This window comes from Mauremys mutica, chromosome 25, assembly GCF_020497125.1.
Source record: "Mauremys mutica isolate MM-2020 ecotype Southern chromosome 25, ASM2049712v1, whole genome shotgun sequence".
Taxonomy (NCBI): domain Eukaryota; kingdom Metazoa; phylum Chordata; order Testudines; family Geoemydidae; genus Mauremys; species Mauremys mutica.
The window spans coordinates 4932597-4946217 of NC_059096.1; the positions used below are offsets into that span (position 1 = coordinate 4932597).

Consider the following 13621-nt stretch of genomic DNA (forward strand, 5'->3'; position numbering starts at 1 on the left):
CAGCCCCATTCCTGGCCCCGGCCCCAACTGCGGCCCGGCTCCCAGCCGCGGCTCCGCTCCCGGCCGCGGCCCCCAGCTCCTGATCCCAACCGCAGGCCCACTCCCGGCCACCGTTCCTGGCTCCCAGCCCCACCTGCAGCCCCAGTTCCCGGCCGGGCCCCAGCTCCCAACCAGGGCTCCAGCCTTTCTCCTGACCATGGCTCTTGGGAGAGGGGGAGTACGGACCAGGTAAGAGGGGGTGCAAGGGGGAAAGTTTGGGGACCGCTTGTCTAAGGCGGTAAGCATGGCACAGTGCAAGGCCCTGCCGCCGGGTGCTACCACCCTACAAATTGGGAGTGGTCTCCTGCAAGTGGTAAGGCAGTTATGAGACTATAATAACATGAGCTAGTCCTTTAGCTCGGCCAACAGAGGCTCATGCTTTTAGCGCTGAAGGTAGGAGGTTCAAAACCTGCTATGGACCCAAGCAGGACTAGCTGCCTCCTCCACCATGCAAAACCTCTTGTGTGTGTTCTGTTGGAAGCAGATTGCACGTGACATCCAGCCAGGAGTAAAAGGGCAGGTCCTGGTGAATTGCAGCCCACGACAGTTCGCTGCACAAGATGCGCTAAGGTGATGCCGCTGCTGCAAAGCAGGTAGTTGAATGTAACAATTTGGAACTTTACAGAAAAGGGGCTGAATGGAAACCAAAGCTCAGCCCAGCCTTGCAGCTGGGGTAATGGAATGGAGAAAGCAATTCACTTTCACATCATTACATGTGATTTGAGTGAAGTGACCAGAATGCAAGAGCTGCATTTGGAGAGAATTAAGCTGAGCGCGGGGGGAGGAGACACGCAGCTTTTCTCAGCAGCCCAGATCCCTTTAAATGATGGTAGAAGTTAGACCCAGCAGCACCACTGACTGCCCAGCTGGCTTAGGGTTGGCACTCGAAAGTGGCCGTTTCAGCCCAGTTGCGTTTCTGGGAGAAGGATTAAGGGCAATTCTCTGAGGATACCAGCGAAGGAGGGCATGAAACAGCAGCAAAAGCAACTAGGGAGACATTTTCCAAAGCCCCCTTATGACACACGGCACTGGATTTTTCAGGGTTGGGTCAGCTCCCTCCGGACAAATGCTCTGCTCTGATTGCAAACTTCAATCTCCCAGGGCAGGCCACGTCGGTCAGGAACATGATCCCCATTTCACAGACAGGGAAACTGAAGCACAGGGTGGGAGGGTGAAGACTTGCCCAAGATCACCCAGCCCCGCTTGCTGGACTTACACGCCTAGACTTTAACCACTAGGCCATGCTTCCCGCTCCCATTAACTGCTTCCCTATAAGCGTGCAAAAGGGCCCCATGCCACATCATGCAGGGAGAAGTGCAGATTCAGTCAGCAGCCCCCCGGGGCATGTCTGTTTCCCACCTGGGACCCTGACTCCATGGAAAAGGGCTCCTGACGGTGCACGTGGTATTATTGCAGATACGCACCTAGATCCAGCAGCCCTCTCAGGGTGCCAAGCAGGACAGGCTGCTCAGTCCACGTGAGCAGGAGATAGGCACCAGACATAGACAAGGGAGATGCAGCATCTTCTTTGTGCTGAGGAGGCGCGTAGCTGCTTGCTCCCCTCTTAGGCCTCTCTCCTGCTTCGAGGCAGCATTGCCCAGGGTCCCTGTGCTCCCCATCACTTTGTAACTTGCAGGCCTGTGGGCCGCACTCTGCCCCTGCATCATCAGGACCAAGCCTGCCCTGTGATCTTGCAAGTCAGGTAACCCCTCTGTGCGTGGGGTGTCCTCTCTGTAAGACACGGGGCTGACCTGCCTCTCGAGGGGGCTGGGCAGCTGCATTCCTGTGTGTAGAGTGCTTCAAGAGCACCCAGGGACCGGTGCTTTGCTGCAGAAAGGTGTAAAAAGGAAAACCGACTTGTAGCGAGGATCTGGGTTTGCTTCCTGGCTCCCCCACAAGTTGTGCGGGGCCAGATCTTTCAGAATTGCTCAGACTATTAAGAAATGAGCTCTTCTCGAACCTCTGGCCCTGGCTGTGGGTGCTCGAAAAATCTCGTCCTTAATCGATCTGTGCCTCACTTTCCCCATCTGTAAAACGGAGACCATAATACTCCATTGCTCCTGCCCCTTGTCTGTTTAGCCCACCAGCTCTTCCAGGTGGGCCCTGTCTCTTACCATGTGTCTGCGCCAGGCCGAGCACCATGGGGCCTGATCTCAGGTGAGGCCTTCTAGGTTGTACTGCGACGTAGCTAGTAATTGCCCTGTGAATCCGGGGGGAGAGGTTCTCCAGAGAGGGTCTCTAGGGCCAAGGTCTCTCTCCTGCTTCATCAGAAGCCGAGTGATTCCACTGTGGTTTCTGTCACTGCCCCATGGCAGCGCCACCTTTGCTATTTTAATGTTCACCTGGGCATGCCTGCCCCAGGGCACAGTGTGGGCTTTCTGGCTGCGCATGCCGGCCCGGCCCTGCTGGGGGCCCCCATGGCACATGCAGCTGAGGCCAAGGGCTGAGAACTGGACACTTGGGGCAGGAGTGACTATGGGCATGTAGAGTTAATGGGGAAAGGGGATTTCTGTGATGTCACAGCGCCCTCTGGTGACACAAAGCCAAGTGGCTGGGCAAGGTGAAACCCTGCAGAGAGAGAGAGTGTGTGTGTGTGTGTGTGTGTGTGTGTGTGGGTCGGGGGAGTCCTCTTGTGGGGGGATGTTCAGCCGTCTTCAGCCAGGTCATAAAGCCTTTGGAGCTTGTGGGGGTTCAGGCGCATCCTTCTCCAGGGAACCTGCTGCATGGGACATCCTGGCGCATTTGCTCTTCCACGGATTTTGATGAGATCGGCGCTGCCGTCAGCTCCGGCAGGTGGGGGAGCCGGGCTGGTGGGCAAGCAGCCAAGCTGAAAGACTTTCCCCGGACGCCCCATCACCCTTCAGTTCAACATGCTTGGGCCTGACCCAGCGGCCGGCACTATGCGAGCCGATGACGGACACAGCTGGGCTTCTGCTAAGGAGGCTCTCTAGGGAACAGTTCGCACATTCCCACCTAAGCCGGTCCCCCCACACCAGGCCGTGGGTGGATGGTGCCAGTCCCAGTCCTCCTCCCCGTCAGCCTGACACCAGTGGGATTGAGCCGGTGCTGCTCAGTGGCTTGGGAATCACGCCCCGGCGAGCGCTCCAGAGCCCACTGGGCAAAAGCGTCGTCGTGATGGGCCCAGGGCCGAGCCTGCAGGCCCTCGCCACGGGGAAAGCCCTAGACACTCTCTCCAGCTTTGTCACTGCTGCCAATCCACCGCCTTGGCCCCGGTTTCGCTCCTTGCTCGTTGCGGGGATTCCACCAACAAGCCAAACGCCATTAGCTGCATGCAGGAGCCCCCCGGGTGAAGTCGATTGGCCGGACAAGTTCAAGCACAGGGGGCCATCGGGGTGTTAAAGCCGGGAGCGTCAGCGCTCGCGAGACTGCAGCAAAGGTCCTTTTCCACAGAGCCGAGGGCCTGGCTGATAAACGTGCCGGCCCGACTGAATGACTCAACGTGACATGACAGCGCCACCCTCGGTGTGCTGATGGGGAGTCAGCAACGGGAGCTGGACGCACGGGCTAGCCACTGCAGCACACGGCCACACTTCAGGGGATCTGGGTCCTCTTCCTGGCTCTGCCACTGACTCACTGTGGGACCTGCAGCAAGTCGCATTGTGCCTCAGTTTCCCTGCCTTCACAACGGGGAATGGGCTAGCTAGGCGGCAGATCAGGACGCAGGGTTAGATGGAGAGGAGGAAGCAGGAGCCACCAGCACTGTGGGCTGTCGCACTGGCCGAGCGGAACCATCCCCAGGCGAGAGAGATTCTGTTTAAGCCTAAATCAAAAGGCAGCAGCCTCTGCTTTCCCCCTGCTCGGGGGGTCCAGCACGTCATTCGCTCTGAGCCGTCGGCACAGCCACCCCGGCTGCCCAGTGCTTTGAGCTCAGCTCCAGCCCCACCGATGCCCTCCTCCTCCATTCACCCCATTGACTTGGATGGAGTCACTGCACCGGGCTGAGCGGGAGGAGAATCAGGCTTCCTGTCCACAAGGAGAGGTGCGGCCCCAACAGGGGTTTGCCACCTGCCTCTCACCTAAATCAAGTGGCTGCAGATTCATGGCCGGTCCCTTCACCCTGTAACTCTGATCCTGGGGCCCCGGGTGGGAGGGTTACACCATTCTGGGATCTCTGGCCCGGGTGGGAGGGTTACACCGTCCCGGGTCTCCTGCCCTGGGTGGGAGGGTTACACCGTTCTGGGATCTCTGGCCCGGGTGGGAGGGTTACACCGTCCCGGGTCTCCTGCCCTGGGTGGGAGGGTTACACCGTCCTGGGATCTCTGGCCCCGGGTGGGAGGGTTACACCGTCCCGGGTCTCCGGCCTTGGGTGGGAGGGTTACCTGCCTCCTCCTGGTTTATAAATAGCCACTGTCTGCAAGGGGCTCAGCCTATAGGGGCCTCCCAGCTCATCCCCCCACTCCCAGCAGCCATGCGTGCGCGTTAACAAGCAGTTGAGGCAGAAACTCTTGTCTGCAGGAGGGGAGGCCGCTCCCAGCCCCCGACCTCACCCTCTGGCCAGTGCCTTGGAGCATTGTGTATAGTGGGGGTGTTGAACCAAACCCTACACCCTGCCTCGGAGGGAACCCACTTCCAGCCAGGGCGGCGGCACCCCGAGTCCCAGCCCCCCCCGGATCGTCTCTCGCTCACTCTTTCTGTGTCTCACTCCCCCTTTTTGTCTGCTCCCCCCTGCCCCCGACACGCTGCCCGTCGCACACACGCCGCATGGGGACACTGGGTGCGTAGCAGGCGCGGCTTGTGAGTAGGGTGACCAGATGTCCCGATTTTATAGGGACAGTCCCGATTTTGGGGTCTTTTTCTTATATAGGCTCCTATTACCCCCCATCCCCTGTCCCGATTTTTTACATTTGCTGTCTGGCCCTACTCGTGAGCCGCGCAGACTGGCTGACACCCTCTCCCCCGCCCCCGCCCCCCGCCCGGCCCGGGAAGGCGGCGCCCGAAGGGTTACTGCCATGGAGCGGTGTGATGCGAACAGCAGTCGGTGACCTTATCAATGCCCAGCCTGGCCTTGGCGAAGCGGCTGAATGGGGAAGCGGGGTGGGGGCGAAACATTTTCAGGCTCCGTTGCCATGGAAGCCCATCGAGGATCTGCTTGCATCACAGCCAGCCCCAGATCTCCCTAATGGCACTAGAGCAGGAGGGAGAGTCGCTTTCAATCATTCCCTGCCGCCGGCCCAGGGTGGATTTCTCCATTGGGAGCATTAGTGGGCAGCGAGCCGCTCTGGGCGTGTGCGGGGGGGCGGGGGGAGCGGGGGGAGGATCTGCAGCGGTTTAAAAGCCTTCGCATTAGGTCCAGGCGTGGATGAGCGACCGGGGAGGGGTGGCGGAGAGGGCAGCGCCGACAGAGGTACATATTTTGGAGCCGGTGACGTCCGTTCCGTCGCCAGCAAAGGGGAGGGAAAAAAGGAGCAATTGAGAGAGTCCTGCATATTTCAGGCGATGCGGAGGACACTTGGGCCGGCATAAATGCACCCCGGCGCCGCTTCTCTGAGCAATGAGCCTGTCACCGCTTTGTTCCGCCTCCTCCACCGCCTAACAGTCCCACTTGTCCACGGGCTGGGGGGAGGCGTCTTCCCCCTGCCGACTTCTGCTGCCACCGCTGCTGAGATGAGCCCTGCCGGCTGCGGGGCGGCAGGGTCTCGGCTCTTTTGATCGTTCACCCAGCCATGGGGGTCTGGCTGTGGCCTCTGCTCTGGGGCTTCCAGATGGAGCTTGTGTGGGGCGTGGGGATCTTCCAGCCCCAGAGGTCGCCTCCCCCCAAGGCCAGGACGCCCAAGGCGAAGGAATGGACCCCGTCGTCGTCCTCTTCCTCAGCTTCCACTTGGGTGCCCACCCCCGACCTGGAGAAGGTGGACCTGGAGGGTTCTGAGGCCGCCTTGACTTTCCTGTACTCGGGGGACGCGGTGAGGCTCTCCCAAGCCAACTGCAGCCACCGCTTTGAGGTGCGGGACGGGGGCAGGGCCTCCAGTCCCCCGCCGGGCCTGCGCTCTGCCCTGCGGGGGGCCACCGAGACCCTGACCCACGCCACCAACTTCCTCAACATGATCTTCCAGACCAATGACATCAGGGAGTCGAGCGTCAAGGAGGACGTGGAGTGGTACCATGCCCTGGTCCGGAGCGTCGTCGAAGGGGATCCCCAGGTCTACCGGGCCGTGCTGACCTTTGACGCCCACCCGGCGTCTTCCAAACCCCAGCTGATGCTCCAGGCCACCAAGGAGAACAACGAGATCCTGCTGCAGGACCTGTCGGCCTCTTCCGAGAGCCTGCGGAACCTGAGCTGGGAAAACCAGTGGTTCAACGGCCTGCAGGCCCAGCGCGGCCTCTTCCTGCACAAGCGGGTCCTCAGCAACGACCTCAAGAGCCTGGACACCCCCAAGTGGAACCGGGGCGATAGCTACGTGATGGACGCCAGCCACGTCAAGTGGTCGCCGCCCTTCCTGGAGTGCCAGGAGAGCAAGTTCCTGGCCAGCTGGATGGTGACCCTGTCCTCCTCCTTCTATGGGCTGAAGCCGGACCTGACCCCCGAGTTCAAGTGAGTGGGGGCGATGCCTGTGGGGGGGGGTGCATGAGGATGAGGGTGGGGGGTGCTTGGGAAGGAGAGTTCAGAGCACTGCATTCCCCCTCCCCTCCAGCCCGCCGCCGGGGTTGGCAGATTCTCTTCTCGTCTCACTTCCCTGGGCTGCAGACTTGGAGGGATTCCCCCCATCCCCGCACTAAAGAGTGCAGAGCTGGGGAACCCCTCCCACCTAACGTACCTCCTGGGGTGCCGAACTGGGAGATTCCCCCCCCTCACCTAACATACCCCAACTGGGGGTACCAAGCTGGGGATACCTCACCTAATATTCCCCACCCCAGGGTACTGAGCTAGGGATCCCCTGACCTAAAATACCCCACCCCAGGGTGCCAGACAGGGATTCCCCACCTAACACACCCGCGGGGTGCAGAGCTGGGGGATCCCCCACCTAACATACCCCACCCCGGGGTGCAAAACAGGGGGGTCCCCCACCTGACACCCCTGGGATGCAGCGCTGCACAGTTCCCCCGTCCCTCACGCTCGGGATCCCTGCCACTGACACGCTCAGAGCTGCGGGAAATTCTCCACCCCACCTACACTTTGGCACAGAGCTGCAGAGGTGCCCGTCAGCCCAGCTAGCCTGGGACAGAGCTCTGGGCCCCCCCTCTCGTCCATCGCCCTGGGTGCGGATATGCAGGGCCCCCATGTACAAACCTCTGGGTCTCCACCACATCTTTCCTCCCCGCCCTTCCCCAGGGTTTCCAGTGCCCTGGACTCTGCTGGAAGACAGGCTGGACACCAGCTGACATTGTCACTGTGTATTCAGGTGGGGTGACCCCAGCAGACCCCCCAAGCCACAGCCCTGGCCAGCCAATCCATGGCTGGCCCCTGAACGAACCTGGCTCCAGGTGGTTATTGCAAGACGGGGGTTGAGGTACACCATGATGGATGGGTCGCTGATGGATTGGGAGCGGGGGGAGCCCTTTCACCCCCTGGCCTCAGCCTTCCTTTCTGCCATGGCTCTGTCTGATCACAGGCAACCCCAACACTCCTGCCAGACTCCAGGCATCCAACGTGTTCGGTTCTGCTCCACGTCTGGGGGTTACAAGCTTCCAGCGAGCAGCTCCGGCGCTCGGTGCCAAGCCCTCGTGCGACCCTTGGCATCCCCGTCCTTCCTCCCAGGCTCCCCACAGGCGTCCTTTGCAGGGAATCACGTAGGGGGAGGGGAGAAGCTATTTTCAGCCCCCAAGAGTGGCCAGGGACCAACTGAAATGGGAGGGGGCCTCCGACCTCCCTGTTTGCATCCCAGCATTTCAGATCCATCGGGGACTGTGTCAGAGCAGGGCGAGGGGGCCAGGCCAGGCCACCTGCTGAGCAGCACAGGGGCAGCAAAGGGTGAACGCAGCCTCGCTGGCGTGGGCTGGGCGATGGGCCCTATTGCTGAAATGGATTCCCCCCAGCAAGCCCCTGTCTTTCCATGCCATGAGCCGGACCAAGGAGCCAAGCAGTGGCTCGGCCAACGGGAGGGAGGGAGGGCAGGCGAGACAAGCCAGAGCGGGGCCTACAGAAGTGCAAAGACAAGCAGCAGGTCAGAGGCAGCACTGGGATTTACCTGGATCCCAGCCTAGCGTTTCCCGCACTGGACCATAGTGGCTCTCCTCCTACCCAGCTGTGGGCTATAGGGCCAGCTCTGGACTCAGAGCTTTTGGCGTTTGATGCCGAGGTGTTTCTGGAACGATGATGCTAAAGGGGGTTGATCTATGCCGGTGCGAAGAGACGGTAAACCTAGGATCACAAGAGGAGGAGCAGGACCAGAATGCTGGGTGATAAGACCAGAACATTGCCAATGCTTTATCAGGGCTTGGAGGTTAACGTTCTACAGGTCCCAGTCAGAGCCTGTTCTCTAGGATTTCCAGCCAGATGTAGGATTTATGCATTTCCGTCTAGTGTGTCACAACCCGGAGCCCAAACCAGAAGTTCCAATCCAGAGTTATGTCCAAATTCTCGTCTCCGGTGGGCCAAATCTGAGGACCTTCCCAAACTCCGGCTCACTGTGGATTTGGAGCCGGAATCCCCCCCCCCCTCCATTTGGGGAGCTGGAATCTAGTTCAGCCCATTATAGAGAGAAGAAGATTGGAGCTACATCCAGAGCTTGGAACTGGAGTCAGACGTCCTCAGGCCAGAAGGGCCCATTGTGATCATCCAGTCTGATCTCCTGCATAACACAGACCAGAGAACTTCTCCCAAATAATTCCTAGAGGGGATCTTTTAGAAAAACATCGTCTTGATTTTAAAATGGTCATGGATGGCGAATCCACCACGACCCTTGGTAAATTGTTCTGATGGTTAATGTCTCTTACCATTACATTTCCAGGCTGAATTTGTCTAGCTTCAATGTCCAGCCATTGGATTCCATTAGTCCTTCCTCTGCTAGGCTGAAGACCCCATTATGAAATGTTTGTTTCCCCCCGTAGGTACTTATAGACTGTGACCAAGTCAATCAAAAGATTGGTTTCATCTTTTCTTGGGGCGTGTCCTCTACAGGTGATTCTGCTCTCAGGTCCTGCCTTATTGGCTCGGAAGTGAGAAGCAATATTACCCTCTAGCCTTAGGATGGGGAAGGAGTGGGTGCTGATGGAGGCATGTATCTCCTTCTATTTGTTTTCTGAGGCTGGTTCCGTCTGGAGCCACCCAGAGTCTCAGCATTCTGCTTTTGCATGTAGCAAGGCATCAATATGTCCCCCTAGTCCTCCCTTCTATTGACACCTGTTTTCCTGCTTACAGAAAACAGAAACAACAGGTGGTCATTTACACTTGTCTTGGCACCCCCTGGCCATGAGTTTATGCAGGCGAATAAGTCTGATCTGAGCATACATCATGCCCTCCTGCTTGTTTCTGGTCACCTAGGGCCGTATGTGTCAGTTTCAGCTCCTATAAAGTCATGCCCTGCTACAGAGGTACCACTATGTTGTGTAACTGGCAGTGCCTTTTGTATAAATCACAGGGTACACGCACACGCACTCGTATACATACACAGTCACATGCACACAATCCCACACAGTCACACCCCCAGGGACTCAGAGTCACACCCAATCCCACACACGCAGAGTCACCTACATACTCAGGACCACACACACTCAGATACACACCCACCGATACACACACAGTCTCACAAACACACACGCAACCACCAGACAAGTATTCTTAGCACCGTTAAAAAAAACCAAACAAACCCACCTCTCCCCAGGGCTGGAAATGCACAGCCAATGGTTCTACCAGCAGACATCTCTCACTAGGGAAACGTGAATTGTTGAAGTTAGCCCTGTTGAAAAAAATAAATAAAAGGAAAATGGCTTCCCTGGTGGAGCTTAATACTTCTCAGAACCTGGACAACAGCTGAATAAATATACAGCCAGCCCCTTTCCAGCATCATCTAGCTAATCCGTCCGTCTAGAGCTCATACACAGCACGTTCATGTTGCTCTCTGGACGGCGATCAGGCCCCTTCGAGCTTCGGGTTTATTCCAGCTGCTGGGTCAGTCGGACACAACCAGCAGCAGCGACACTGCAGTTGTTTCAGTTTTACGGTGAATGAGGTTCCCCCTAGAGGATTTCAGACACTGCCTTGGCTGCCTGGGCAGCTCTCTGCACAAACCAGACTCAATTCAACGCCTCCTCCTGCCCAGCCCACCCCTTGGTTTATTTCCCCACCTTCCCTGTATTTCATGACATGTCCCACGTGTCCTTCCTGCGTTGCCAAATCCCTAGTCGCTGCTCGGTGTGGCCTGTGCCGCTGACACACTCCCTTAATAACTCCCTGACTCGTCCCTCCCCCCAACCCACTCTCTTTCTCCCTGATTTCCCCAAACTCTCCGTTGGACTGACTTTCCTCCTTGATTCAAGGGGCAGAGTCCCTGTTGGGAACAGGCAGCATGGTCTAATGGGTGGAGCAGCAGACTAGGCAACCAGGAGACCTTCATTCTGTGCCACTGACCTGCTGGGTGACCTGGAGCAAGTCACGTCCCTGCTCTGTGCCTCAGTTTCCGCTCCTACCTTGTCTACTTAGTTTGTACGTTCTTCAGGGCAGGGTCTGTCTCTTGCGGCGTGTCCGTACAGCATCTAGCCCAATGGGGCCCTGATCTCGCTTGTTGTAGTATAAATAATAATTTGGTGGGCGCTGCTGGTCCTCATTTGCATGCTCATGGCTGGTCTATTGGGCACTTCAATGGCCCGAATTAGTTCTCCTAATTGTGTTAGCGAAATGGGCGTTTCCTCTCACATATATCTACAAACCCCTCCTGAATTGTGATCACTTCCAGGTCTATTGAAGATCTGTCACTGTTTGAGAGCCCTGTAACGGGGAACCCTGCTGGGGCCCCGTGGCGGAAACGGCCATACGGGAAGCCCTTTGTGCTGGGATAAGGCCCTACCGTCCCCTCCTGCAGAACCACCTCCCTTCGGGTCAGTTCTCTGGAGAGAGGTTCCCATGGGCCTCGTTCTCAGAGGGCCGGGGGGGCAAGGAAGCCCTCCCAGCCAGCCGCTTAGTTCTGCTTCTCAGCCTGCAGCTCTTCCTAGGTGCTTATCTGCCCTCACCTTAGCCCCTCCCGGGAACCGACTGATTTTAGCCTCGCAGCATCCCGGGGAGGTGGGGACGTCTCCTTGCCACTTTGCAGGTGGGGGGATTGAGGCACAGAGAGATTAAGTCCCAGACCCTCAAAGGTACCTAGGCGCCCAACTCCCATTGAACCCCTAACCCTGCCCTACTTTCAGTGGGATTTAGGCACCTTTGAAGACCTAGGCCAAAGTGACTCGAGTGAGGTCACACAGGACATCTGTGTCTGAACCGGGACTCGCACCTAGTCTCGGTCCAGTGCCCGATCCATTAAACCACCCTTCCTACACAGCTGCACAGCACCCTCCCTCTCTCTCTCTCTCTCCCGCTTTCTGGGCAAAATTCATCTCTATGCCAAGGGCCCCAGGGCTTATGCCCCACTTAATAATCCCACCTAACCTCTCTTTGTTTGTTTACTACGATTACTATTGTGCCGAGCAGCCCTGGACCAGCACTGCATTGTGCTCGGCCCTGTACAAACCCAGAACAAAAAGACAGGCCCAGTCCCACACAGCTTGCAATCCAAGCTGCTCTTAAATCCTAGCCTGACTTAAATAGGGTATAAGCCTCGTGCTGACACCCAGAGAGAAGGCTGGGAGTCCCCGAGTGGCTCTAACAGACAACGCCACCTCCTGCAAACGATCAGGTCCAGCCCGCCACTGCATCTGGAATCACGCAGAGGGTCTGTCTTCACTGCAGTCCGAGGTGTGGCTGGCTGCGCATCTAGCCAGCTCCAGTAACAACAGCAGTGAAGCTGCAGCAACACGGGCTCGCCACTGGAGTACATACCCAGTGGTCCCGTGTGGGCTTGTACGGCCCGTGCTACCACTGCTTTGCTGCTACTTACCGGAGCTCAGCTAGAGCAGAGCTAGCTGGGCTATGGCGACGCGTGCTGCAGTCGCTTCTCTGACTGTAGTGTAGACAGACCCAGAGCCTTAACCATGTGGGATTTACATGGAGCTGCCTTTGCTGTCCCTCCCCGTTGCTTCTGCATTAGAGATCAATCCTGCAAGGTGCTGAGCACTCTGCGTCCAGCAAAAGCACATAGGCACATGCTTAGTTTTATGTACGTGAGCAGCCCCATTGACTTGGGTGGGAGAAAAGTATCCATTTGTCGCCTTTCATTTCATACTTCGCTTATAAACCTTTTGGGGCGAGGACCATTTTTGGGTTATAGCTGTGTACAGCTCCAGGCACACTGGGGCCCTGATCCCTGATGGGGACAGGTAGGCCCTACTCCGATACAAACAACCAATAGCAATTCAAAGACATTAAATCCCGAATTCTTTACTCAATTATTCGACAGTTTTTCCACAGTAACCAGTCACAGCGGCAACTTTGCACTCATTAAAGACCAAATAACTCATATATAGGTGCTGGAACTAGGGGTGCTGCTGCACGTGCTGTCTTGAAGTGGTTTCCATCATATTCAGGGTTTGCAGTTTGGCTCTCCGCCCCCCCCCCCCCCGTAAATATTGTTCCAACCCCCCTGCTCTTATGTCAAGTAGGTCTTTATACCCCCAGAAGGGAAAAGAGCCAGAGACTTCACTAAGTGCACTATGGATTTTGCTATTGCCGACGTATTGTACGTAGGGGCTCAGATACCATGGTGATGGGCAATGACACAAAACCCTAAGGTAGATAGGCAGATTTTACTCAATACTTTAAAAAAGCTCCTGCTGAATTCCCACAGGTGAATTTCACCTGAGCAAATATTTCAGGATTTCCCCCCAAGATTTAAAAAAAAAACAACAAACCCAAAGTCCTTAGTCTTGAGAAAAGAAGACTGAGGTGGGGGGACCAGGTAACAGTCTTCAAATATGTTAAGGGCTGCTGCAAAGAGGACAGTGATCAATTGTTCTCCATGGGACAAAATACAACAAGGTTTTACAAAAGGTAGATTGTGCCAAACCAACCTGATCTCCTTTGAGAAGGTAACAGATTTTTTAGACAAAGGAAACGCAGTGGATCTAATTTACGTCCATTTCAGTAAGGCATTTGACACGGTTCCACATGAGGAATTATTAGCTAAATTGGAAAAGATGGGAATCAATATGAAAATCGAAAGGTAGATAAGGAACTGGTTAAAGGGGAGACTACAAAGGGTCGTACTGAAAGGTGAACTGTCAGGCTGGAGGGAGGTTACTAGTGGAGTTCCTCAGGGATCGGTTTTGGGACCAATCTTATTTAATCTTTTTATTGCTGACCTTGGCACAAAAAGTGGGAATGTGCTAATAAAGTTTGTGGATGACACAAAGCTGGGAGGTATTGCTAACACAGAGAAGGACCGGGATATCATACAGGAAGATCTGGATGACCTTGTAAACTGGAGTAATAGTAATAGGATGAAATTTAATAGTGAAAAGTGCAAGGTCATGCATTTAGGGATTAATAACAAGAATTTTGGTTATAAACTGGGGACACATCAGTTGGAAGTAA

The 13621-nt window shown here is 56.5% G+C and overlaps 1 protein-coding gene across 1 annotated transcript in view; it reads left to right on the forward strand.

Moving 5' to 3' along the window:
• The first annotated feature begins 5322 nt into the window (after nucleotides 1-5322).
• The window catches only part of GPR179 (G protein-coupled receptor 179), a 37862-nt gene continuing 29563 nt past the window's right edge, over nucleotides 5323-13621 (forward strand). The window contains exon 1 of the mRNA XM_044999837.1: nucleotides 5323-6589. Coding sequence (XP_044855772.1) covers nucleotides 5724-6589 — 866 coding nt within the window. The 5' untranslated portion in view covers nucleotides 5323-5723. The remainder of the gene's footprint in view (nucleotides 6590-13621) is intronic.